Source organism: Epinephelus fuscoguttatus, linkage group LG5 (genome assembly GCF_011397635.1).
Source record: "Epinephelus fuscoguttatus linkage group LG5, E.fuscoguttatus.final_Chr_v1".
Lineage (NCBI taxonomy): Eukaryota > Metazoa > Chordata > Actinopteri > Perciformes > Serranidae > Epinephelus > Epinephelus fuscoguttatus.
The window spans coordinates 15,714,912-15,741,101 of record NC_064756.1 but is presented as its reverse complement, the minus strand read 5'-3'; the positions used below and the strand labels follow the sequence as shown (position 1 = coordinate 15,741,101).

Here is a 26,190-nt window from a genome sequence, read left to right as displayed (position 1 = left end):
ATAGATGATGATGATGATGCAAGTGTAGTCATGCACAGAGCAGTATTGCTCATGTGAAAGCTGAGCTGCAGTATGAATCAGTTATACCTAACAAAACTGCACCGAAAGATTCTTTATCCATAGGTGTTGCCAAATGTTCCTTTATTTTACCTGACTTTCTTAACCTCTTTCTTCTTGCTTTTTCTCCCAGCTGGACCTGCCCCTGGGGCTGCCATTTTATAAGTGGATGCTCCGGCACGAGATGTCTATAAGCTCCCATGACCTGGTGAACATTGACCCCGGTGTGGCAAAGTCCATCCAGCACCTGGAGGATATTATCCGTCAGAAGAAGAGGCTGGAACAGGACCGATCACAGGTGAAGTGCAGCACAGAGAACTTCTCTTCTAATGCAGTGGTACCAGAGTGTGGTCCTATAGGCTCCTGGTGGTGGTCCAGGTTTAATAAAAGCATTGTCTGTTTCTTGGGGGTTTTTTGTCCAATAGACGAGGGAGACCCTACAGCAGGCACTGGAGAGCCTGAACATGAACGGCTGCTCAGTGGAGGACCTGGGTTTGGACTTCACCCTTCCAGGATTCCCCAACATTGAGCTGAAAAAGGGCGGCAAAGACGTCCCAGTCACGATCTACAACCTGGAGGAGTACCTCAGGGTATGCTACAGTGTCTCTTAACTCTCACTTTGTTTCATCCTTTTTGTCTGTCTTGATATTTGTCCTCTTAATCATTTTTGTCTTTTCTCTCCCATCAGTTGGTGGTGTACTGGACTCTAAATGAAGGAGTGTCCAGACAGTTTGAGTCATTTAGGGAAGGGTTCGAGTCAGTCTTCCCCTTGCATCACCTGCAGTATTTCTATCCAGAGGAGGTGAGCAAATGTTCTGTTATTTCCTTCTTCTCAAGCCTGCATAGCAATCTACGGTATGTGAATCTGTTTTGTTGCCTCTTCTTTCTCTTCTTTAATTCTTCATCATCTCTCCTCTCCTGCTGTAGCTGGACCAGTTGCTGTGTGGCAGTAAATCAGAGACGTGGGACGTCAAGACGCTGATGGAGTGCTGTCGACCGGACCACGGCTACACACATGACAGGCAAGTCCAAGCTCCCATTTTATTCATCATTGACACTTCATTGAGTGTCATTCAATATGGGTTCAGGCCCCTTTTTCTAACTCCCTACGTGTCACACTCTAGGTATGAGTAAACTTGTACTCAAGACAAATGTTTGACGTGTATTTTCTCCCATGTTTTTGCAGTCGTGCTGTACGGTTCCTGTTTGAGGTGTTGAGCAGCTTCGACGCCGAGCAGCAGAGACTCTTTCTGCAGTTTGTCACAGGGAGCCCCAGACTGCCCGTCGGTGGTGAGTTGCTTCACATACACAAACATGAACTTATTAAATGCATTAAAGCAGGACAGATTGTTAAACAGTTGTGTCTACACAGGGGGCTCCTCAAATATTTGAATTTTAATCACAGTCACGATTTTGGCTCGCCCCAATTAAATGGATTTGATAGACTGCGATATTGACATTTAAAAGCGTTCTCTGCTCGTTGAAAACGTTGCTGCACATCAAATAGCTCCTTAAACTAACAGCAGCCTTTACTTTGAGGGAGCTGTCCGCTACGTGTGCACCCTGCAACAACTGCCAGTGAAAACTGAATGTTACGACTGCAGACGGGCTAAATGAGAATCAACTGCTCATCAACCACCGTCATCTGTTGTTTGGAAGTATTTTGGATTTAAGGAGAGAACAAATCATATGCAAAGAGTGCAAAACACTTGTGTCTGCGCTGCAAAGCAACATTAACTAATTTACTAAACCACCTGCAAAAACTGCAGTACAATGAATGCATGAAGGCCAAGAAGAATAACGTTACTGTATTGTTACCATTAATCCCCGTCCTTGTCCAGCGTCAACTCAGACATCCATGACAGCTGCAAAAATCTATATATAGCTCTGAGTTCAGGTGCAGAAGGACGTTATTTTAAGTCTCATGTTGATGCAAAGATTTTTTTAAATCAGTAATAAAGCACAAGGAGAAAGTGAAAGCAGTGCTGTTTATTTAAATGTGAAAGTGCAATAAAAATAATTTGTCTCTAAAAACAATAAATAATCGTGATCTCAATATAACCCAAACTAATTGTATACTATGTCATTTTGGCTATAATCATGCAGCCCTATGTGCACATGTACTGAGATGCCTGATTTAAGATAATCTAGCATCAGCCAAAGTAGATATTTCCTGTGTTTATGTGAGTGTATAAAACATGAAGCCCAGGTTTTACTGTATGTGTCTGACTGACATCTGGTGCTACTTTTGTGTCAAGAGGCTGCATTAGGACAGTGTTGTAAAATTTCTGTCATAATCTGTTATTAGCGTGCAAAGTAATTTTCATTTTTTAATAAGACTAAAAGCATTTAATTTTCATTTTAAAAAAATAAACAAGTTTATAGATTTTGCGTTTCTTAGGGGGTAGTGCTATTTGTTCACCGGAGTGCACCAGTGACATCTATGCACGTGCATGATTAAGTTGTGGCTCGTTGTGACGGTCACGTAACCACTGTTCCTAATCTTTACGTGCATTATTCAACTCTTAACTAAAAAAAATGAAAGGATGTTTTTGGCCTTGTCATCCTTGCTAGATAAAAATTAGCAGCAATAGACTGAGAAAAAAATGATTTAATTCATTGTGGTGCTTCAAAGCTAGTGCCGGCAGCTACTGGCAACTTTTAAGGTGGAATGTTCTCTCGTATGTTATGCGAGAAAACTTACAATTTGACACCATGAATCAGTCAACACACCTTAATTGTCAACATGTTAACTTTGACCATTCAATTTGTTTTTGGTGGCTCTCTTGCATGACTTAAGCTGCAGTGATGATTGCGTCTTAAAGCGCTTCAAGAAATATATACGAAATTTAACCGGTTAATACGAAATGCAAATATTCTATTTCCTTACTCGGAGAAAAAGAAGTCGTTCCAGCACACTCTACACCCTGTCTATAACGGCATGGAGAGAAAAAATAACAGACAGTGACCATGCAAAGAAATTTGGGCACTCAGCCGTCATGACATTTTGCATAGGTATGTAGTGATATAGCCTACACACATGAAGCCTAAACCAGCATACATATGAGAACACAGACAAGACTAAATTAATATGCACACACCACTAGTCCGACAGTGTGAATTACGGTACATCGCCCGCAGTGTTCTTATGAGTCAAAATGACGGACGGCCTTCAGATTTTTCCGTCATTCTTAATAACATTCAGTCACTGATGGGAAATATTCAGCTAACACGACCTCTGCTTGTACCTCAGGTTTCCGGAGCCTGAACCCCCCTCTGACGATTGTGAGGAAAACGTTCGAGTCGACGGAGAACCCGGACGACTTCCTCCCATCAGTCATGACCTGTGTCAACTACCTGAAGCTGCCTGACTACTCAAGCATAGAGATCATGCGAGAGAAACTGTTGATCGCGGCCCGCGAGGGCCAGCAGTCTTTCCACCTTTCCTGATCTCTCCACATCTCACATTCAAATGCCTTCTACAGCGACTGATGAAACATGACTTCCTTCTTAGTTTTTTTGTAACCACATACATCAAGGCTACATGTACAGCCTTCTTGTTAGAGAAAGCAGCTTGCAGAAAAATTAAGACTTTAAATATATATTTGCTGCCCCGGTCTCTCAAAAAAAAAGTATAAAAAAATAAAAAATGGAAAGGTGTTCCATGACTCACAGAAGTTAAAATATAAAAAAAGAGAGAGTAAAACTTATATCAGTAGTTGAGTAATGTTAAAAAAAGATGAAAACATCTGGGTGACATTTTAAATTGCATTGCTATGTGATATTTAAAAAAGGGATGTCTCCTCTTCAGAGTGGTGGACAATGTCACTGGGTGTTGGGGAGGGCGGGGGGGAGGGGGGGTTCCATCGAGCAAGCTAGGTTTACTTTAGCTCCAAAGATCATTTGTACAGACAAATTTGCAGACTTTGCTCATTCTACACATTTGATAGAATAGCTCTTTGTTCTCATGTCTCTTCCCCTCAGTTCGTCTGTTTGCATTTCGTTCTGTATTATATTGGCCCCAGTTTGTGTGTTGCATTTTGGTTCGGCTTTCCCCCCCCCACGTGTGTCTTTGCTTCAAGTTGTGGAAAACGAGAGTTGCAGTTGGTTGAATGCGGGTAGTGATGAGCGCATATTATCTTTTTTTTCTTACCCCTCTACCTAAGTTGAGATTGTGTTCTGGCCTCCTTTATTATAGAGAGCTTTAGCTCAAAATGAAGAGATGTAACCAATGTGTTGATCAGGTAAATTTTGTTTTGCTCTTATTTTGATAGAGTTAGCGTCTTTCTGTTGGGCCCTACCTGATGTGTAGGGTTATCTTGGTAGACCAAGCTCTGAGCAACCCTCAACACATAATGTAGCTGGGCACAAAATTTGGCTGGTCTCATTTTATCGTTTCATGGCCAGATAGCATTTCAAGTTCATTTATGGAATAAAGTTTATATGCAGTTTCACACCCTGTTTGAGGTGGGAATGTCTGCTTTACTTTTTTTTTTTTTTTTTTTTTTAAATTTTCTATATTGTCTTTATTTCTTGCTGTAGTTGATTATTATTATTTTTTTCTTTGCACTGCTGGCTTGGAACAAACCGTGGTGTGCACCTGCAGTCTGTGGCCAGGGGAGGGCGCCACTGTATGTTCTCCTGGCCCAATCGTTCATGTGCTGGTTTCTAAGATCTGCAATAATTTACTGCATCAGGTTCATGTTTTTACCTGAACATAAATAAAGTAACTGTTTGACTCATCTATGTTCTTTTATTTACCCGTCCTTCCATCGCTTTGCAGTGTTGCTCTTCACAGCTGGCCCTCTGAAGGCTGATTTATTAATCAGTGAAAGTTAATTTAGGGCAAATCTTGGTACTCTTGTTCTCAACCATGGGCAGGTTTAAGTGAGTTGGCATGGAGACAGCAACAAAGGTGGCTAATTACATCTGCTGCTCTTTAGATCTCAGCAGGGTTTAACAACACTCAACCTCTGAGCTGGATTTGTGTTCCCAAACTCTTATAAACAAGAGAAAGCTTAGCCTCGGATTTAACATTACATAAGATGTGTGTAGGCGTTGGAATAAGGATCCTTACTCAATGATAAACCCACTCTCACAATACTGTTTATTAACTGAAAACAGGACACACGTCAAGTATTGTCACCTCACAGCAAGAGGGTTCCTGCTTCGAACCCAGGGTGAGGGAGTCCTGTGTGGAGTTTGTATGTTCTCCCTGTGTCAGCGTGGGTTTTCTCCAGCTACTCCGGCTTCCTTTCACAATCCAAAGACATGCAGGTTAACTGGAGACTCTAAACTGCCCGTAGGTGTGAACATGAGCGTGAATGGTTGTCTGTCTCTATGTGTCAGCCCTGTGATAGTCTGGTGACTTGTCCAGGGTGTATCACTGAGTATACCAGAGTGGTATGAGGTGACAGGTTCACTGCACCGGAGCACGACTCAGTAATGGGGAAAGCTGAGGCCAGAGTGTAAGGCTGACATCTCATTAATGACTATGGGGCTTCACAAGGTCACAAGACAAGGTCAAGGACTGCTGAAACTTCAGCTTCATATTGAAAAGGTATTAGGGGTTTTTGGCAATGGAGTTTATATCCTATGTTTAGTCCCTCATTTTAAAGGATAGGCTCACAGTTTTTCTGTCTTAACTCAGTAGTCTGATGCTTGTGTGTACATTACAACCGGTTTTGCTCGCTGTGATCATCTTCATTTTCATATTGGCCATCAAAGGTCCAGTGTGTAGGATTTGGGGGCATCTATTGGCAGATATGGTATATTCATAAATATGTTTTCAGTAGTTAATATTCACCTGACAAAAAGATCTGTTGTGCATTTATTACTATAGAATGAGCCATTCATATGTTCATACAGAGCAGATCCTCCACCATGGAGTCCCTCATGTTCTACAGAACGGATAAAGCAAACACTGGCTCTGGATGAGGCCGTTCACATTTTCGCGATATCACATCAGCCACAGTAGTTCTCCTACATGCTTGGCACACAGGAGAAGTTTCAGTTCAGCAACTTCACCAGTATATGCCACAAAGTCCCACAAACTAGAGCTTTATAAGGGCGTCTGCAGGTCTATCTTAATCTCAAATATATAAATATTAGGCCTTAAAAGTCATTGAATAGTCTTAAATTTGATTTTGTGAGGTTTTAATGCCACAAACATTTGATCTAATTTCATTTATCCATCTTTTAATTTATTTTTGTTAAAATAAGTCACGCTCTTCCAAGTAAAGGTCCACCTTAAGAAACCTAATACTGTCTTTTTACTTCATACTTGCACCTGTTGGCAAAATGTAGATTAACCTAACTCACTCTAATAACCATATTCCTACATAAAACCTACCTCTGCATGGGACCACATATATACTGCTCACCTTTATACAAAGTGTGAATAAGAAATGGATGATTTCTCAAAAAAATCAGTCGTAAATTTGGTTAAAAATTATCTTTAAAAGGTCCTAAAAAACATTAAAATGTCTGATGCCTGTAGACACCCTGCTTTAAGAGACCCTGTCTGAACATGCTTCCAGTGTAAGAGATGAGGGACAGAATCCAAAATCCTTGACGTGTGCGAACATTCAATAGATTCCAGATTTTATCAGTCCTCTGTAGTCACAGTTAAAGAGCCAGTGTGAGGAATTTAGTGGCATCTAGTGGTGAAGTTGCAGTACTGAAATGTCTCCAGTGTGCCAAGCATGTAGGAGAGCTACAGTGGCCAACACTAAAACATGGAAACATGAATGACCCCATCTAGAGCCAGTGTTTGGTTCCATGCTGAGCTACTTTAGAACAACAGGACCCACTCGGTATGTACATATAAACGTTAAGGCACAAGTTTCAACTTCAATTAGTAGCCCAGGCTATTATTTGCTTAAATCACTGAACTCAACAGGCGTATGTGAGGGACAGATGCCCACATGGGACAGGGTTTTAATTCCTTTTTTAAAAAAAAAAAAAAAAAAAAAGCTGTTGCTCAGCAAAGATGGGAAATACAACCAAAGTGTATATTTAATCCAATATGAATATTACTTGTATAAAAATTAGGCTTCAGGTAATATATCAATTATAAATCATTCATTTGATCTAGTTCTGACAGACCCCACATCAGAGAGAGAGATACAGCACTCATGGATAACGGCACCTGGCATACAGACACAACACCATTTTATCCCATTAAAATTATATTCGTAACTTGGATTAATTTTGATTAAAAACACTTTTGATTCTTTCGATTAGTAGACCATTACGGACTAATGGTATATGAATAACTTCCCGGGTGATGGAGGAATGGACACATATTCTGACTTTATTACCACTTCAGAAGAGGGGACTCACCCCTGTTTTTTTCTTCATGCAGGTAAATCTAACTTACAGTCTTCTTTGTCGCTCATGGTGTCAGAAATCAACCGAGCTAACAATGTGTAGCATCTTCATACATCCAAAGTCAACAGCTTGGCAACCAGACCGGGCCTCTAATAGAGACAGGCATCTTCAACTAGGGATGGGCAGCACAAGCAAAAACACTATTCGAAAATCGTGTGCCTTGCTCTCAAATGACTGTGCATACTTGTTGTAGACTTGTGATACGCAAGCTTTGCCTCACAGAGTTTGCACTGCACCTCATTTTCGTTTATTTTGTCGCAGTTGTTCCACACGGAACTTTTTGATTGCAGTAGTCTCTGCATGTTTCTTCTGTTTGTAGAAGAGCATCGAACAAGCTGGTAGCCCATCTCACACCGCTGTAGCAATCCTGAATTGCATGTCAAATAGTCGCATTAAAAATCGACTTTTCACTATTTAATTGACCTATGGCTAAGCCCCGCCCTCAAACGCGATGAGCCAATCACAGTGCATATAGCCATTCCAATACACTCTGACATTCTCTGCCTGGACGTCCATTGAAATGCATTACAGAAAGTCAGTTTTGTTCGGTTTTATGAGCTTTTTCGGAGATTTGAAGTTTAAAAATGGTCAAATGGTGTGCATGGGGTACATGCAACTCCGACACAAGGTATCCTGAGACGCTGGGCGACGAGGTGTATTTTTTACACTTTAAACCACATCTTAACCGAGAAAAGTGTCTCCTTTGGATAAAGTTGTGCGGTAGACCAAGATTAACAATGATGTCTACATCTGTTCTAAGGTAAGACAATATTGTGTTTGAGGCAACATATTGTCACTTTGCTGGAAAGAAATGTAAAGTTATCTTTAACATCTCTAGCTAACGTTAGCTAAATTTAGCCTAATGTTAGCTCCTAGCTGCGTTGTTCATCATGTCACCAGAGATATTGGATGAAGCGAGACACCCCACCGTAGGTTTATCCAATGTTAAGAACTGTTTGTAAACTAACTGTGATTTTACCGCCTGGTTATCAAGATCACAAGATCTCGCGAGAACTTGTTTTCTGAGACGGACAGGGCTCAAACAAAGTTAATTTTCTCTTGATCTGTGCGGATGTAAAATGCAGCTTTAGTGTCAGAATGTTGGTAAGATGTGTGGCTTATGGAAAACGAACCCAATATTTACTTTAGTGACTATAAGGCGAAAGAATTGACCATAAATTGTGATTGTGTCCTCATTGACGACAATACATTCAGAACTGCCGCAAGTCTCCTACGGCGGCGTGGCGTTGACGTCACTGAATCAGGAAGTGAGCTGAGTTGGGTATCTCGCTTCATCCAATATCTCTGATGTCACCTTGCTTGCTTGGAGTTTATTAACCTACTTTGTTCTAGTTTTGTACTTTGGTGATCATACATCATTGTTAGCTGTTGTCCAAAGGGCTCTAGTTAAGCTAACGTTAACTTGTGGAGCTTAGCTTCATTAATTTATCTGTAATCGCAGAGATAACAAAGGTTGGCAAACGTTAGGCTGAATGATTCAATGTAAATACTGTAGCACCAAACTAACGGAGAGACACTCTTGGTAAAGATGGTAAAATGGCCGTTATCTTTTTCTCATATTCTGAGCCAAAAACCTTAACTTCAGTGGCACTTTGATGCACCAAAATTTGATCATTATGTCTCCAAAAATCATCAATTGCCTCCTGTGAAATGCCATGTACAGTGACACCTGCCATAGCGCCAGTCACTGAATGTTGATATTTTGTCCGAGTGAGTGGAGGGGGCATGGCTTAGCCATAAGTCAATTGTAAAGTTTTACGGTATTGTAAGGTAACAACAAAAAAACAACAATTCTTCGTGTCAAGTGATTCGAAACTAATGAAAACATAGGTATAGTTACTGTTCTTATCTGCCAGTAGATGCCCCTAAATCCTACATACTGGACCTTTAATGAAGTCACGTTGGTATCTTTCAGGGTTTTGTGAGCATGTCCAGATTCAGTACCTCTCAACTCTATAGCATCTTTGTTTGACCCTGGCTGACCTGTAAATGCTCATGGCCTTCAATCTCCACACTCCATCTTAGAGTTTCTTCTCTAAAATCGTACTCCCAAGATGACTCAGGTGATACCACTTGTCTCAAACTACTAGTGCCTAGTAAATTTAATGTAAATTGGTGGAATGCCCTTTTTAAAGTTCAGTTCAGTCAAATAAAAAACTGTGACCTCCCACAGCAGGATGCCTAACAACTGAGCATTACATCAGAGTAGAGCTTTGTGTACTCCAGGGGAAATCCACCCCAAAACAGAATTCATAATGACCTGACCAACATCCCAAACATGTCTTTGTCCTGATAAAATCAAGCTTGACATGTATGTTTATCTCAGCTGTTGATGTTCACTCACACCTCATGGTTCCCTGGTGAGCTACTGATCTCTGACCTCTGGGACTGGACCATCCACACACACTCTGCTTTCATGAATGATTTTGGGACATTTTTGTTGTGCACCACCTTGAGCACCTCCATCAGCATCATTCTGCTATTTTCAGACTTGCAGTGCATCATCTCCCTTGTGACAATACCGCCTGTTATCGCTGGAAAGCTGCTCATCTTTGGCATAGCTGATGAGGATTTTCTCCACCAGCACCCTCAACACCCCCTCCTCCTCCTCTGTCTTCCCCAACTACAGCCACCTCCCTCCCACCTTGGCACCAAGCAGAGGTTATGGATGATGAGACTCTAAATGAGGAGGGTGCAGAGCTCTCCCTACTCCTTGCAGTGTGTGTGTGTGTGTGTGTGAGAGAGAGAGAGAGAGAGAGAGAAGCCAGGAGAGAGAGGAGAGGGAATGTGTGTGTGTGAAGGTGGTGATTTGGTGTGGGTGTGGGTTGGGGAGCAGTGTCGTCAGCTACCATCGTCACTGTGACTCGTAGACGGAAAAGAGCCGAGAGCCCTCCCCTTCTCCTCCTGCATCCCCACCTTCTCTCCCTCAGCCTCCACACCATCAGCCAGTCTGCTCTCAGTCATTCTGCCTGCGCACAGCTCAGGCTCCACATCCTGTACCAGTCTCCTCCTCTCTCTCCTTCACACACACACACAGTTGCTCACACACCTCTCTGCTGCTGCACACACAGCAGCTGCTTCAGCTCTGAGGGAAAGAGGAGAAAGACACACGCAACAACAACAAAAGAAGAAGAAACCCGACTAAGAGGATGAGGATGAGTGTGGGCAGTGTGCCGGCAGTCCCCTGCTGCCGTCCCACGCAGATCGCACGGAGCTTCACACCCCCCCTGCTTCTCCTCCTCCTGCTCCTGGGCACCACCAGCAGCAGCAGCATTGGGGCCGTCCCCTCTGCCTTCCAGCTGGCCCCGGACACCCCGGCCCCTGCCGAGCCCACCCCGACCCAGGCCACACCTCGTCCGGACCCCTGCGAGGGACGACCCTGCCTCAATGGGGGGTTCTGCCTGGCGCTGCCATCCGCTGGCAGGCCAGAGGACACCTGGGAGTACACCTGTACGTGCAGCCAGGGCTTCACCGGACGCAACTGTGAGGTATGGACACATTTTGATGTCATCTACCTGAATGAAACAGGATAATGATGAGCACAGTGTGTGTGTGGTCTTGTTCTTGAGAGGACAGATGCTGAGTGAGTACATGTCAGGGTTGTTTCATGTGTTAATGACCTCATAAAGCAGAGAATACAGAGCTGCAATTGCTTATTAGTTGTATTTTGATAGGACTGTGCTTCTGTTTCTTTTGTGTTGAGCACATTAGAAATCCATTATCATCCATTATTCATCATCATCATCATCATCTGGAGGGTTCACCTTGTGAAACAAACCTGCACCCTGTCTGTGTTTTTGACTCGCACGCGAGCTGTACAGTGGATGACGGCATGTGTGAGCGTGATTCTTGCTCTCTGCTGCTCTCGGATGGCTTTTTAATGGGAGCATGTGTTGTCACTGAGACACGGAGACGAGTGCTGCGTTGCTGTGGCAACAGGAGGGAAGAGCGGCAGCAGGGAGATGCGAGTGAAAACTGTAGATGCATGTGTGTGTGTTAGTGAGTGTATAAGCATGTACTGTGTGAGTTGTTGAGTGTTGGACATTTCGCGTTCCCCCCTCATGATGTAAACAAGTTTTGTTCTTACATCTTTGCAAACTGAAGAGGGGGAAAGTTGCACTAAATCCTGTGGTGATGTTGAATGCATCCCTGTGCTGTGCTCTAATATGTGCATGAGATAAGAAATTCAAGTATAAGTAAATCTGTTAACATCTGGGATACTGATGATGATCTGGCCAAAGGACCAGTCTCCACATTGCAATCATTAACTGGAGCATCTGGACAGTCATGGAGACGTGTGTTTCTGCTGCAGGTTCCACATCATGTCATTTTCTTAAAGTTATTTATGTCTGTCTGGGTAAAGCTTGTGCCTTAACAACATCACTCTACATGATAACATCATCGAAATATCACATCATCATCTGCCTAATGCAAAAATACAAAGTAGATTTGAGAGTCAAAGCTCCTCGTACTTTATTTTTTTAGCTCTTAACTGCTTCTCATGGCCTCTGTCGTGTTTAGATTTGGTTTTAAGCATCTGATTGACATTTTTGTTTGATGGAAGTTTGCAGAATGAATATCTGACCACAGATTTTTATTGTCTCCGCCATGCATCCTACTCTCTGTCCAGTATCATGAGTCCTTGGAAAAATGCATTCATGTGGCTGATAGTAAAATATTAGACGCACAGGACTGTTTCAATCGTATCACATCTCTGGTTTGTGCCTGTAGCACTGAGTGTGTCCATTTGAAGATGACTGCATCACTGACCGTATCTTCCTCTACACATCCCTGAAGTTGAGCTATACGCACTTTTGTTCCTCCCACATCATTTTTACTCCTCCATCTGTTCAAGGATGTTTAAAGTTCTGAAGCAGCCCTCTTTCATGTTGATTCAGCACTCCATTGATCTCCACATAAACCTGCTCCTCTGTCGGACTGCATGTAATTCATTTGCGCTTTACAATAAATGGACTGTGGCTGAGCCTCGCTCGCAGCAGGCTCAATGGGCAGCCAGCGCTCTGAGTCATGCTGGGGTGAAAGAGAGCATCCGCCAGCAGCAGAGAGGATAAATGAGTCTGCTGCAGCATCACGGAGAGAAACGGCAAGGTGACTGGGTGAGCTTTAGCAGACTCACCAACAGGTGGCAGCCATATCCCCCCTTGTGTTTACATGTGGCTGTGCATACAGTGTGTTTGCCTATCATGTGAATGCATGCTGATCTATAGGTGCAGGTGAGCGTGCTGTTGCTGGTGTGCAGGCATTGAATTGAAGCCATTTAGTGGAGCATTCAGCCAGGGACCCGATCACTGTCTCCTTGGCTGTCCTGGTTTCATGTCTCAGAATAGAAAGTAGCTGCAGTTTGTTACCTCCGCAGCCTGCCTCACTTCACTGCGCTCTGCTCCACACAAACCACAGAGGATGATGTTGTCACACAGCCTGACCTGATGCTGGACAATACATGCACCATTTATTAAAAATATTTGTGATACTAAAGAGGAAAAAACACCTCTCATTGAGCATGCTGCCCACAGTTGTATTCTTCCACTCCAGCTTTATCCCTCTTATGTGCCAAATCTCAGGTCCGGCACGGGCCCAGAGCCGGGCCCCGGGGGGGAATCATTGATTTTCACTTCGCTCCCCTCCTGCTGGTTGTTTCCTCTCCATGGAAACTGGAGCAGCAGTCAATTGAGATTTGGTAAATGACCTGATTGGCTGAGCGTGGAGCTGGTTTGCATCCCCTGTCCTCTGCATGCGTCACAACACAGATGGTCCAGTGAGAAAGGAGGAGCAGAAGATGAAGAAAGAGAAAGCATGGAAGGAAGGAGGAGAGAGGATGGAGAGAAGAGAGTAATGGGGAAAAAAAAGATGTATCTCTTCTTGAAGAAAGTAAAGTCGTGGTATTGGAGCTTGAAGAAATCCAGCTGTAAATGAGTGTAATATCCTCACCCTCCTCACCTTCCTCTCCTTTCTGTTATCTCAAATTGTGTGTCAAACCTGGGGCGCCGCACACAGAGCAGGATTAGAGCAAAAAACAAGCGGAATCTGTAAAACTAAACTTGAATGGTAGGTTTAGGATTAAAACTCGGTCATGCCTGTTGATTTGAGGATATTTCGCAACATTTTTTAAATTATCAGGCTAAGCTGCTAATCCTGCTTTGTGCCTCACCCCCACCCCCTTGGTTGTGTTTTATACCGCATGAATCAAAGCAGCCTGATGCAAACCACAGCAGCAGGGACCGTGGGGAAAACAAACCCACTCTACTTGTTAAACCGGCCGAGTTTTAATATCAGCCTGCACCTTTTCTAGACGGCAGCCTGTAAGCTGTCCTGTTGAAATTCACAGCCACTGGCCTTTCTCTGAGTTATTAGCTTCTCAGCCGCTGGCTTATTCATTATTGAAAGGCCTGTTGTGCACCCTGATGGATTTGGTAACTTGCTCAACAACACAATAGGGCTGTGGCAGCGCAAAACAGCCATCTGTCATGAAGCAGGTCCAGGGAGCTCTTGCTGGTTTGCTCAGCCACGCAGCTATATGAAAGCAGTGGATCATGGCAGAATTTGCAGACTGAGGTTTACAGCCCTGGCATTATGAACACAGGATGCATTTTTTATTTTGCTGTTATTTGGAGAGGGGGTGTGGGACTGGAGGTGGGGAGAGAGGTGGTATCTCTGAGGAAGTGCAGAAGTAATTTAGCTGTTCCTGCAGCCGATAGTTCTGCCTCAGCTTAATAAGCCTGCATGGAGTGTTACAGAGCTGTGATGAACTGGAGGCTTTTTGATCCTCGTGATGATGATTTTTAGCTCTTAGCTCACTGTTTCACTGTTTTATCAGCATTATTTAAGTGTTCAGGCTTCTTACTGTGATTTTCAGATGTTTCCCCTCTGCTTTCCCCATCAGTGCTTCTTTGAAAGAACATATTAAAGAAGTAGTTTGATATTAAGAGAGTTAGATGATACCACTTTGAGTGTGGTTTCAATTTCCTGATTTAACTCTCAACAAGAAAGCTAATAAGTACATTTCCCATCCTGTCTAACTATACCTTTAATCTTGTTGCCTTATTGCCTAAGCTAGTTGAAAACACGTTTTGTTTCTGGTGCAGTCGCATGTCTTGTGAACTCTGCTACAGTGACATGAAGTTGACAGATGATGCACCACCTCAGTATTAAAGAACTCGATGCACTTCAGCCACATTCTTGAAATAACTTGATTTGCTTTGGAAACATTTTAAATGATCTCACACTTTGCAGCTTTCTTATTTGTCTCAAGACTCTGCGACAGACTAAAGCTGTTAATTGGATGTTAAGACGGGAACGCAGTGAGAAAACTATTTACATCCAAGATTCCTTCACTTGCAATTCGAGTGAGAAGAAGAGGAAGGTGGAATTCATTTGGTAAACTATATTTTCTTTTCCAGACAGCCTATATGTGACGATTGTTGTTGCATTATAAAAAATCCACCTCTTGACAGGACTCAGTGAGAGTAAACAAAGCCGAGCGCTGAAGCTGTTTTATTGTAATTGCGTGGATAGAGAGAGTGTGTGTGTGTGTGTGTGTGTGTGTGTGGCGGTCAGCGCTTGTCTCCCAAGGCCGTTCACTCTGCTGCTACAGATACAGCCCGAGCTGCATCCAATTAGGCAGAGCTCAAAGCTCATCACCAGCGTTTGGTCCCTTTGATATCCCTGACTTGTTAGTCAGAGGAGAGATACAAACCACAAGAAACATGGCTCTATTTATACACTATATGGTACACACACATATATATATGTATATATACATACGTATGCTGTGTGTGTGTGTGTGTGTGTGTGTGTGTGTGTGTGTGTCAATGGACTCTAAGAGGGACTTCTTTTTAATGCTGTTTTTACTGAATTACTTTTGTTAACCTCACTAGTGTTGTTTATTCAGGAAAGGAGATCTTCCATATGGTCTGGGCTGGTGTTCCTCAAAAAGGCAATTTCAGCTTTCGCCACGTTGGTTCCTTTTGGTGGGGGGTGGGGGGCTGAAATCAAGCAGGGCTGCAGCAAATGATAATTACTCAAAACGGCTTTGAGTATTCTGCTAGGGGTTTTATTTTGTCGAAGCAGTAGCATCACGACCGTGCAAGATGCAGTCGTGAGATTTTACAGGTGTGTAGTTGAGAATTGAAAGAAGGTTTAGTTCTGAGATGGGCCTGGTCTGAGCATGTCTGGGCTGTAAGTATGGAAGTAGAAAGTAGAACCCTGGGGTGTGGGAGCCCTTCTGTGTGGAGCCTGCATGTTCTCCCTGTGTCAGCGTGGGTTTTCTCCAGGTACTCCGGCTTCCTTCCACAGTCCAAAGACATGCAGGTTAATTGGTGACTCTAAACTGTCCATAGGTGTGAATGTGAGTGTGAATGCTTGTCTGTCTCTATGTGTCAGTCCTGTGATAGTCTGACAACTTGTCCAGGGTGTACCCTGCCTCTCGCCCAATGTCAGCTGGGATAGGCTCCAGCCCCCCGTGACCCCCAACAGAATAAATGGTTATGGAAAATGGATAAATGAATGGACATTCAAGACAATATCAATATCAAAATGAAATTCCTTTGCATCACATGTCGTCGTCTGCATGACCTGATGTAGTCTGAAAGTTATTGTAAAATGTAGTGACATGGGAAAACATAAAGAAATTAACATATTAAGAAAGCTTCTTGGCCAGTGATGAATTTCATCATTTCTACCTGGCTCTTACACAGTAGGATGCTAATTTATTTTAGTCTATCTTCTCCTCTATATCTGAATAAAGATGCATTATGTTTATCTTTTTCTGATGATTACTGCAGTATTGCAGTTTCTCTCACTGTACTTTCAAACACCTTACAGTACTGATAATGAGGTCTCTGTTAAGGCTACATGAAGCTATTCTACCAGGCCCTAGAGGCTACAATGTTCATTACAAACCACAGAATAAATTGGTTGGACAGATTATTTTTGACAGATTAAACATGCAGAGATTGTCTGAGTTTGGAGCCACAGGAATGGATCGTTAAAATTAAAGCAGCTCAGCGTGAGGGGAAATGTGTCTTTTAGATCCTATCACTGTGCACAAAGTTGACATTTGGGCCTGAGGGTGGCGCAAGAGTAAACTTGTCAAGTGTCCAAACTACTGGAGAAAGAGCTTGTCCTCTTAGAGAGTCTTTACAACAAAAAGAGATTCTGGTAAACAGCTGCAAACTGTTGCATCATTGGCAAAGAGAAACATCCACATGTGATCAGTTACGGATGGTTTGATGAAAGCAGCCATGTCACTTTGGTAACAGGCTGCTTATAACCCTGCCGGTACCTTTGATACAGCAGCTACCCATCAACCAAAAAAAAGACTCCTTTGAGCTATTATCACTGAGCTATCACTATTCATGTTGATGTCCTTAGATGTTACGAGGCGGACCGTGCTGCCTTTGAGCCGGAGGGCTCGTGGCCAATCACTTTGGTAATTTCCATATCACACATCACCCGGCCTTTTGATCTGTGGGAAGCGCGTGAGTAGGTGGTGGTATGATGGGTTAGTGAGGACTGATACATATGGATGATGGTCTGCAGAGGACATGAGTGGCTCAACACCAAGTGCTCATGCTCTGTGTATTGATCGCTGTGGTCACCTATGGTGTCCGTTATTACAGCTGCAAGTCATATATTAGATCTACTTTTGACCAGGTTAGCTCGTTCAGTAGCATTTGCGATTGAGATTCTATATTGAGTTAGATATTTACATTTGTAGCCACGCTAGCAGGTTCTACAGATGTTGGTCATTCGGTCCACCATTTTGTTCCAGACTGAAACCTCGCCACAGTTACTGGATGAAGTGAACATTTGTACAGACATGTGGTCCCCAGAGGATGAATCCTGCTGAAGTGAGCCCCTGACTTTTCCTCCAGCATCACCATGAGGTTCATATTTTTGGCTCAGAGAGAAATATCTCCACTATTGGACTTTCATGGAATTCATGAATTGTAATGTGGTCTCTTAACTTTTCATCTAGAACCAAATTTTTTTTAACCTAGAATCAAATTTCACTTTGTCCAACACTTAAGTTTGAGGCCAAAGACCTGAAAAAGCATGCTGACAGGCTAAACTAAGATGGTGGACATGGTAATACCTGCTGAACAGCAACACTTTTGCATTTTTGCCTGTGAACATATTAAGGCACAGTAAAGATGTCTGCACTGAACGTCTGCAGACAGCTGCAGTCATGTGGACATGCACCAGGTTCTACTCATAGTGCAGGTGAGGGTCTGTGTTAGCCCCCAGAAGTAAACAGGAGGGCTGGGAGGTGAGCTTGCCGTTGTCCTGCTGACTTGGGGGGAAACTAAATCTAAGAAGGGTCTGGACTTAAAACTAACTTCACCACTATGTGATGGCCAGCGGGCTTGACTGCAGTGTTTTGGACGAGACTGGACTGCTGCAAGTCCATCAGGACTTGGGTTGGGAATCGGAGGATTGGAGGTTCAAGTCCCGGTCTGGACCGAATACATGGACTGGTAGCCGGAGAGGTACCAGTTTGCCTCCTTGCCCTTGAACAAGGCACTGAACTCCCAGCTGCTTGGGGTGCCTGTACATGAACAGCCCCCTCATTCTGACATCTCTTTATTTAATACATGTATAGGTCCTGTTTGTGAATGTTTGTTTCTTCTTCTTCTTTGAGAGAGAGATAATATTTTATGATTGGAGCATGAGCAGTTGTCACACTTGTTATACATGTAGTCCATGCGTTCACAAAAACTGAGCTGCTGTGCATATTGACATCCGCACAAGGGTCTGCCCTAAGGATCGACATTCTGGGATGAAGTGCCAAAAACTGCAATTCCACTAATCGCCACTTGAGGCTGGCTCCAGAAGTGAGCCAGTCCCCATAGACCCCCATGTTACGATGCCCAACTTAACAGTAGAAATAAACATATTTACAAACTGGTCTCCATAGCTAATTTCCTCCTTCATAACAACTGTATGGGGGATTAATTTTTATATGACTCACCCATTTGCATTTTATTAAGACTGAAAGTTACACGTAATAAAGGGCGGGCAGCCTTGAGTGACAGGCTGACTGCTGATTGTGGCCTCGCCTCCTCAGTCAGATCCATCCCTCGCTCCTCCACAGCCACAGCTTCTCACTCATGTATGGTCACCTCTGGCTCCAAAAACCAAGATGGTGACGGCACAAAAAGCTGAACTCAAGGCTTCAAAACAGGAGTCCACAGACCAATAGGTGATGTCACCGTAGCTGCATCTGTTAATTTTATTGTCTATTGTCTGCCAGCATGGACCGTCACTGACACGGGTGGATGATGACATTTATGTCACGTGGACCACACTGAGGCCTTTTGGACACAGACTTGGAAACTATGAATTCATCTTTAGCCTGCTAACGTTAGCATTTAGCTCATTTAAAGTACAGCCTCAAGGAGCTGCTACACATCATGGTTGTAGAATAAATTTCCCTATATTTCAGGTCACATTACAACCACCTTAATCCCTAAAAATGAAAATGTTGCACGTGTTATCTACCATAAGACAGCTGAAGGCATTAGAAAAACATTATTCACAAGACGACTGGTTACAGAGCAGCACAGAATTCATCTGAAGGCATCGTGTACAGTAAACACAGCTCTGCTGCATCACCTGGAAAATATTAAAATATGTCTGACTACAGTCATGTTTCATCTCTGCTTCTTTTTTTGTTTTGATTCCTTGTTTCTTTAAGCACAGTCTAATCAGTTGCTGCATTTGTAAAGCCCTCCTGACTCGCTCACACATCTCATCCTGTGTTTCTGTCTTTAATTGCTGCCACTCATCGTGAACAGGGCTCTTATCTCTGTGTCATTGGCTCTTTCATTTTTCTCGAGTCTGGCGGTGAAACTTCCTCCTCTCTGTCCTGGATAGAAAAGAAGTCATTACATTTCTCCCAGTGGTTTAGTTTAGGTGTTTTTTTATTGCTTTTTGTCTGCCCTCGTTGCTATTTATAAATTTAATGGAGCAGCGAGTTGTGTCACCAGCCGCAAGAAAGGGCAGAGCAGCTCTTACTCAGCAGCATTTCACCCCTGTAATAACCCTCTGCTCTGATGCCATCATTGTTGTGCTGCTTCTAATGATTAGTGTCGTTGTCAGTGCTGTCAGCATGAGTGTATGAACTAGTAGGGAAGTGTGTGTGTGCATCCACTGACTGCAGTTGGTTAACTTTTTTCCTAGGCAACAAGGTCGCATTATGGTCCAACTTCGCTTCAGCATGTACGGCAGTAAGTGAACACATCACCGCTCGTACAGCTCAAGTTCAGTGTTGATTCTGACTGTCTGGTTCAGTTCAGTATAAAACTAACAAGCACTGTGTATATGCTTCTCATGTTCTGTCTCCTGTGTTCGTCTTTATTCTCTGCGTCAGTGATTTGTGTGCTATAACAACGATATGAAAAAATATGAGCAATATATCTGAATTAAAATGAAAGAGCTGTGCCGTATTTAGAAGTTTGTGCATAAGCATGCAAATTTCTCCCAGGAATATGTAGAGGTTAACAGTCTGCCTCAGGGTCCTGGAGGCGTGCAGGTCCTGGAGGGACAATCACCCTCTAACACCTGTTGGCTCTGTAGGTGAACTGCAGGGTGTCCAGGAGTGGGCTGATAATGGTTTAGAGGTACTCAAAAGACTTTATAGCCACAGAGGTCAGGAATCTGTAGTCATTAAGCCCTGTGAACTTTGGTTGTATACATGTTTACTACATAAATGGTGACATGAGACTGACATACTGTAGCTGTACAGGTTGGTGTAAGTCGGCAGGTTGTAGCAGCTTTTGTGTCAGTTAAAAATGATGTCAAGAGAATAGATAAACCGACTTGTCAGGGCAAAGACGACATAACCACAATGTCAGATCGGATGAATGAAGCAAACAAAATGGCAGATCTTGTCGGCTAATATCGTACCAAGTACACAATACATGTGGCCCCAAAGAAAACATCTTATTTGAATTCATAAAACATAACAAATATTTGAAATTTAAAAAATGTTAGGAGTGCACACTGGACTCGAGTTTGTTTGAGGTGCTCTTGGGTTACATGTAGATACAAAACTCACAAGAAACCTCCAAGGCACTTTCTTTTTCAACATTTAAACAACAAGCATTTCAGTTGTTTAAAAATGTGCCTTTGAGTTTTCTTGTGATTTTCGTGCCTACATTTGATATGAGACCTATATGACAACGAGCCCTACAATAAGAATTAGATAAAAAAAAAAACCCTGTTATAAATAAGAAGCATGTTTTTTGTTTATTTTGATCCCTATTCGTTGTTACCATGCAACAACTAAACTTCCTTAAATTCATACTGATAAAACAAAAAAGCACAGTGTTTAATTATACATAAAAACACAAGTAAACAAATCATGTCCATATTCCCTCACGTCACAGTCTCTTAGTGCTTGTGGTTCAGTCTGCTCCCTCCTACGCTCAAATGTTGTTTTTGTTTTGTGTTGAGTCACATTTTCTTACACACTGGACTGCTATAAACAGCAATAAATGTGGTGTAATGTATTCAGTGGATGGACAACACTCAAAGAGATACGGTGAAATTCTCCGCAAGTGTCCACTAAAGGAAAAATGCACCTCTAACTTGGCTGCCATGCAAACACTGGTGCCCCTGTGCTGTATCCACATATTTAATTAGATCATGTGCATACGGTACATTTGGTGCAAAGTTGGCCCCTTTCAATGCAAATGAGCCTAACTGCTAAGACAGTCTAATCAGTGCTAATAGACGTACGCAGTTATGGCGTGCCGTTTGTAAAGTCACTCACACTGAAATTAACATCAACATTTTGCCACATTTAGCTTCAAACAATCTTTAAAAAAGTGGTGTGAATTTTTTAAAGTCACTTTTTACCACATTTGCAGCAGTATTTGAAATATGTTAAATATAATGTCACAGTTAAATCTAAATATTAAATGTTAAACCTAAATGTTAAATCTAAATGTTATATTTAAATATTAAATGTTAAACCTAAATGTTAAATCTAAATGTTAAATCTAAATATTAAATGTTAAACCTAAATATTAAATGTTAAACCTAAATATTAAATCTAAACGTTAAATTGAAATCTAAATGTTAAATCTTAATCTAATGTTAAATCTAAATGTTAAATCTAAATTTAAATGTTAAATCTAAATGTTAAATATAAGAGATTTAACATTTAGATTAAAATTTAACATTTAGAGTCAATATGCATTTAAAGGATTTATCCAAGATGTCAAACTGACTTTGCGGAGAAAACAGGTTAAAAAGATAGAAGCTAAAGCAGAATGTTCAGATAACAGTGTAAGAATAAATTACCACATCAGGGTGGATTTACAACTGAATCCGGCATACGCATGGCTATTCAGACCCTTTTAGGGCCGATGTGACAATGACGTCAGTTTGTTAGCTGGAGGCAAAACACGACTCTCCACCACAGGGCTGTAGGCTGCATAGGAGTCTTAAAATGTCATCTTTGTTGTGTTATTGGGAGCCAGATTGGAAGGAGTCATGGCTCAAAATTTAAATTTTATTGCCCGTCAAAAATGCTCACATGTGCCGCACACGCTTCATATCAGGTTCAGGAAAAGTACTTCCTGTTGTAGGGATGAATAACGTTATGTGTATTAAAGGTTATCATGTCCACCTCATCAGAAATTGGGGAGGTATTAAGAGGAATGTTGGATTTCTCCATAACGCTAACTTTTTAGCGCATTACGTTAGCTTTGATAGCAAAACAAACAGGAGGAAACAGTTCAAGTGTCTTTTCCTTTGTAAGATTGGCAGAGTAATCAACCACAAAGCCATCCCACCCTCTGCAGTCCTGTCAAAGCATCCATCCACTGAGTGAGTGTCACTGTACGGTTCGTCCAGTCTGGTCCTGTTGGTCAGTGTTTACTTATTCAATTAACACTCGTGGTCCGGGAGAGTGAGTAACCTGACATGGTGCGTTTGTAAATTCAGTCTGATGCTCTACACTTAAAGGGAAATTTCGGTTTATTTCAACCCGTCTCCTATCGTCCTAAATTTGTTTCAAGTCACTAGTGACATAGAAATAATAGTTAGCATGTTAGCCGTTAGCCTAGATACAGCCGTAGCGTCAGACCTGTTAAAATGTAAGTGAACGGGCATCCTTTCAAGTGCAAAGTTAGTCCACTGAACAAGCTTTTTCTCCACAAAGACCGCCTCATATCGTTAGGATAAATGTCAGAGAACATATAGAAAACGACATGTAAACGTGTTGTCTTACCTTACCGGTGTGGTGCCATGTTTGTTGTTTACCATTTAGCTAAGGCTGCAACCGGTCCCATTCCTTGCAACAGAGGTATTCCTCTTCTGTGGGCATTGGGGTACAGCATTCACAGGTAACGTTACACCACCAATCTCCAGAGCTAAATCCTCCCAGCAGCCATTCCTCCTCTGTCGTCCTCTACCTGTTGTGCCTCTCTCTCTCCTCCTCCATTCTTCAGTTTCACAAAGCTCTTCGTCAATGTATTCTGGCTCAAATAAATAAGGGCAGCCATCGTCTCTTGATGTGGAAAGCCTATATACTAACATTCCACATTTAGGTGGTCTTCAGAGTTGTTGTCTTATCTTACCGTGTGTTTACCATTTACCGCTGCTTCCCAAAGCGTGGCCGAAATATCGCGAGAACAAGCAGCGATCTCATACCGTGCCTGAAATATTGTGAGAACAAGCCGCAGCAGCTGCAAGGCAGAACCGGACAGTAGCCTGAAAGGTTCATTCATTCATTTATTTTATGAAAGATTTATAGATAATGGCTGACTTTTTGCCAGACTTCGACTTTGTGGAGGAGGAATTTGATTTAATGGCCGCCCTTATTTATTTGAGCCAGAATAAACTGACGAAGAGCTTCGTGAAATTGAAGAATGGAGGAGGAGAGAGAGAGGCACAACAGGTAGAGGACGACAGAGGAGGAATGGCTGCTGGGAGGCTTTAGCTCTGGAGATTGGTGTATCGTTACCCGTGAATGCTGTGCCCCAATGCCCACAGAAGAGGAATACCTCTGTTGCAAGGAATGGGACCGTTGCAACCTTAGCTAAATGGTAAACAACAAACATGGCACCCCACCGGTAAGGTAAGACAACACGTTTACATGTCGTTTTCTATATGTCCTCTGACATTTATCCTAACGATATGAGGCGGTCTTTGTGGAGAAAAAGCTTGTTTAGTGAACTAACTTTGCACTTGAAAGGATGCCCGTTCAATTAAGTTTTGACAGGTCTGACGCTACGGCTGTATCTAGGCTAACGGCTAACATGCTAACTATTATTTCTATGTCACTAGTGACTTGAAACAAATTTAGGACGATAGGAGACGGGTTGAAATAAACCGAAATTTCACTTTAAATATGAGCACTGTTGATCAAAGAAAACAGAGTGTTATTGCTACATGAATTAAGTAAGTAGTTAAGTGGTGTCTTTTTTGCTCTTTATTAAATTGTAATTGCCTTCTACTTTGTGTGCTGTAACCTGCTGACAAAGTTAATACCACTCAATGTCCAGTTATGCTGTGGCTCAGTTGAAAATGACGAGGCACGTCTTCTTTTCGAAGCTTCTGCGAGCCTCTGAAATGCATCTGCTGGAATCACAAGAATTGTATAGAGTGGCTGCGAAAAGCTCAACCACCTTGGCCACCTGGTGGAGATCTGCTCTCTACCGAGTGCACTTGTCTCAAAAGGCATTGTAGTTGGTTCGGATTAGAGGAACCACACATCCACGGGGAAACCAACACAGATCCATAAAAGTGTGTTTTAGTGTATAGAGGAGGGGCTGACAGCGGAGTTAGTGTGTGTATCATCCTCTGCTCCGCTGCCCTTCTGGCTTCCAAAACATGGTGACTCAGTGACAGATGCAGAACTGACTCCTGCTGTCTCCTCCTCACACAGGCACTCACACAACTTGTCAGTTAAGTTGATCTGACAATATGTTATTTAATGAAGCCAACTGGGAGACAAGCCAACATGCTGTGTGTGTATGTGTGTGTGTGTGTGTGAACTGGTGTGTGTCGCGAACATTTTCTCTTAGCCGCAGACAATAAATGCCAGCTTAATCCCAAAAAAATCCCTTCAGGACCAGCAGAGCATCTGTGACGGAGAGAGGAGCGAGGCGCAGTCACCAGCTTCAGGCGTTAGACACAGAGATTAGCTCGTATTAACAGCTGGGCCTGTCTGCCAGTTGATAGGAGAGACGCTGTGGAAAATTTGGCTGTCTGTTGGGGATTGTGCTGGAAATGTATTCATCAAAAACCAAATATTCGACCTGAAATGATGAAGAAGTTCACCTAAAATTGAGTTTTTGTGAAAAGCAATATTAATTGTAGTGATAGGATGGCACTAACACGAATACGCACATGTAACTCAAATTTATTGGCACATTTTGGTTCAGTTAATGAACCTGAAATACAAAGTTAACTTTTACACACTGCAGGGTGCTTTTTAAATTCAGATGCAGCTACATCAATATAAATTTACTTAAAACTTCTTTAAAATTCAACGTCACATCTGAAACTGCGCAGTGCCTCTAAGTTTTCTGTCATCGTGTCATAAAATAAGACACACATAAGGTTTATCTGAACCGAAGCAGGAGTCAGTTTCTATATAAATCCATCTTTATAAAAGCAGTAAGTGTTTATGATGGGATTTAAAATCATATATTCAGTGTGTGGGTAACTGGTGAGCAGTGATGTGCATTACATTTTTTTTAAGCTGTGGGGGAGAGTGGAGCTCTCAGCCGGGAGGAATCGATCCTGTCTGGAGCAAAGTCTCCTGCCGATTCATCCGCCTCCAACCGCTCTGCTCTGATCGCATCAACCTTCACTGATCAGCAGTCAATCGCTGTTTATCAGCAGGGCTTTTTACACATTTATGAGATTGCCCTCTTCTGGCCTTTTGTGTTCACAGTATTTTACAGAAAGTTTTGAAACTTTTTAAAAATAAGCTATAATTCAGCCCGACTACAAATGTTGAAGTCCAATAAATAAACTGAATCATAACAACTCAACAGATCTCACCAGACATGCTGACTCATTCTAATGCGCCCATGACCTAAAGTGTTTTCACCAACACCAAAACTTTGTGTTACAATGATGAACATTTTTGAGTGATTTATGAAAGCTGCCAAGCCAAGTGTTCATTCATAAGATCAACATTTTTTGTAAATAATCTTGTAAATAGCTCTTATTGAGTAAGGAGCTTGAGTTTTCCAGGTGTCTCCTATGTTTTTCTTGTTCCCTTGTTCTGTCCTTTGTGGGATATGTGACATAAGGTGCACAGGCTGTGGTCAATCATTGAATTATTGAGAAACACATCCACAGCTGATCAATTCCCCCACACCTGTGCACACCTGTGAAATGGGTGGAGCAGTTTCTATTCAAGCTCAGTGTTGGAAATAATAGTGCTGAACACTCTTGACAAAGGTCCAGGAGGACCAAAACGTTAGCGTTACTATTAAATTGTGAAGCTGAGCAAGAGCAGTGTGCAGGTTTTTCTCTTCAAGGACCGAAGCTCATTTACTGCCCACATTGGCTCCACGTACAAACGCTGGCACTGGTGATGACTGATGCTCCCGATGCTGCTCTGATATGTCGCTGTATTGGCTTTGTAACAACTGCTGAGTATTTCTAGATTCTTCCTCTGTGCTGTAGAGCTCCGTTGTTGTCCAAAAACTATTTAAAAGATCTAAAGGAGCC

The 26,190-nt window shown here is 42.5% G+C and overlaps 2 protein-coding genes across 9 annotated transcripts in view; both read left to right on the top strand.

Moving 5' to 3' along the window:
• trip12 (thyroid hormone receptor interactor 12) overlaps positions 1 to 4,799 on the top strand; it is a 55,830-nt gene extending 51,031 nt beyond the window's left edge. For all 8 annotated transcript variants that reach the window (XM_049575920.1, XM_049575924.1, XM_049575923.1 and 5 more), the window contains 6 exons: positions 191 to 355; positions 483 to 647; positions 746 to 859; positions 985 to 1,079; positions 1,244 to 1,347; positions 3,311 to 4,799. In XM_049575920.1, coding sequence (XP_049431877.1) covers positions 191 to 355; positions 483 to 647; positions 746 to 859; positions 985 to 1,079; positions 1,244 to 1,347; positions 3,311 to 3,507 — 840 coding nt within the window. In that variant the 3' untranslated portion in view covers positions 3,508 to 4,799. The remainder of the gene's footprint in view (positions 1 to 190; positions 356 to 482; positions 648 to 745; positions 860 to 984; positions 1,080 to 1,243; positions 1,348 to 3,310) is intronic.
• Positions 4,800 to 10,361: 5,562 nt separating this feature from the next.
• dner (delta/notch-like EGF repeat containing) overlaps positions 10,362 to 26,190 on the top strand; it is a 94,742-nt gene continuing 78,913 nt past the window's right edge. The window contains exon 1 of the mRNA XM_049575936.1: positions 10,362 to 10,958. Coding sequence (XP_049431893.1) covers positions 10,620 to 10,958 — 339 coding nt within the window. The 5' untranslated portion in view covers positions 10,362 to 10,619. The remainder of the gene's footprint in view (positions 10,959 to 26,190) is intronic.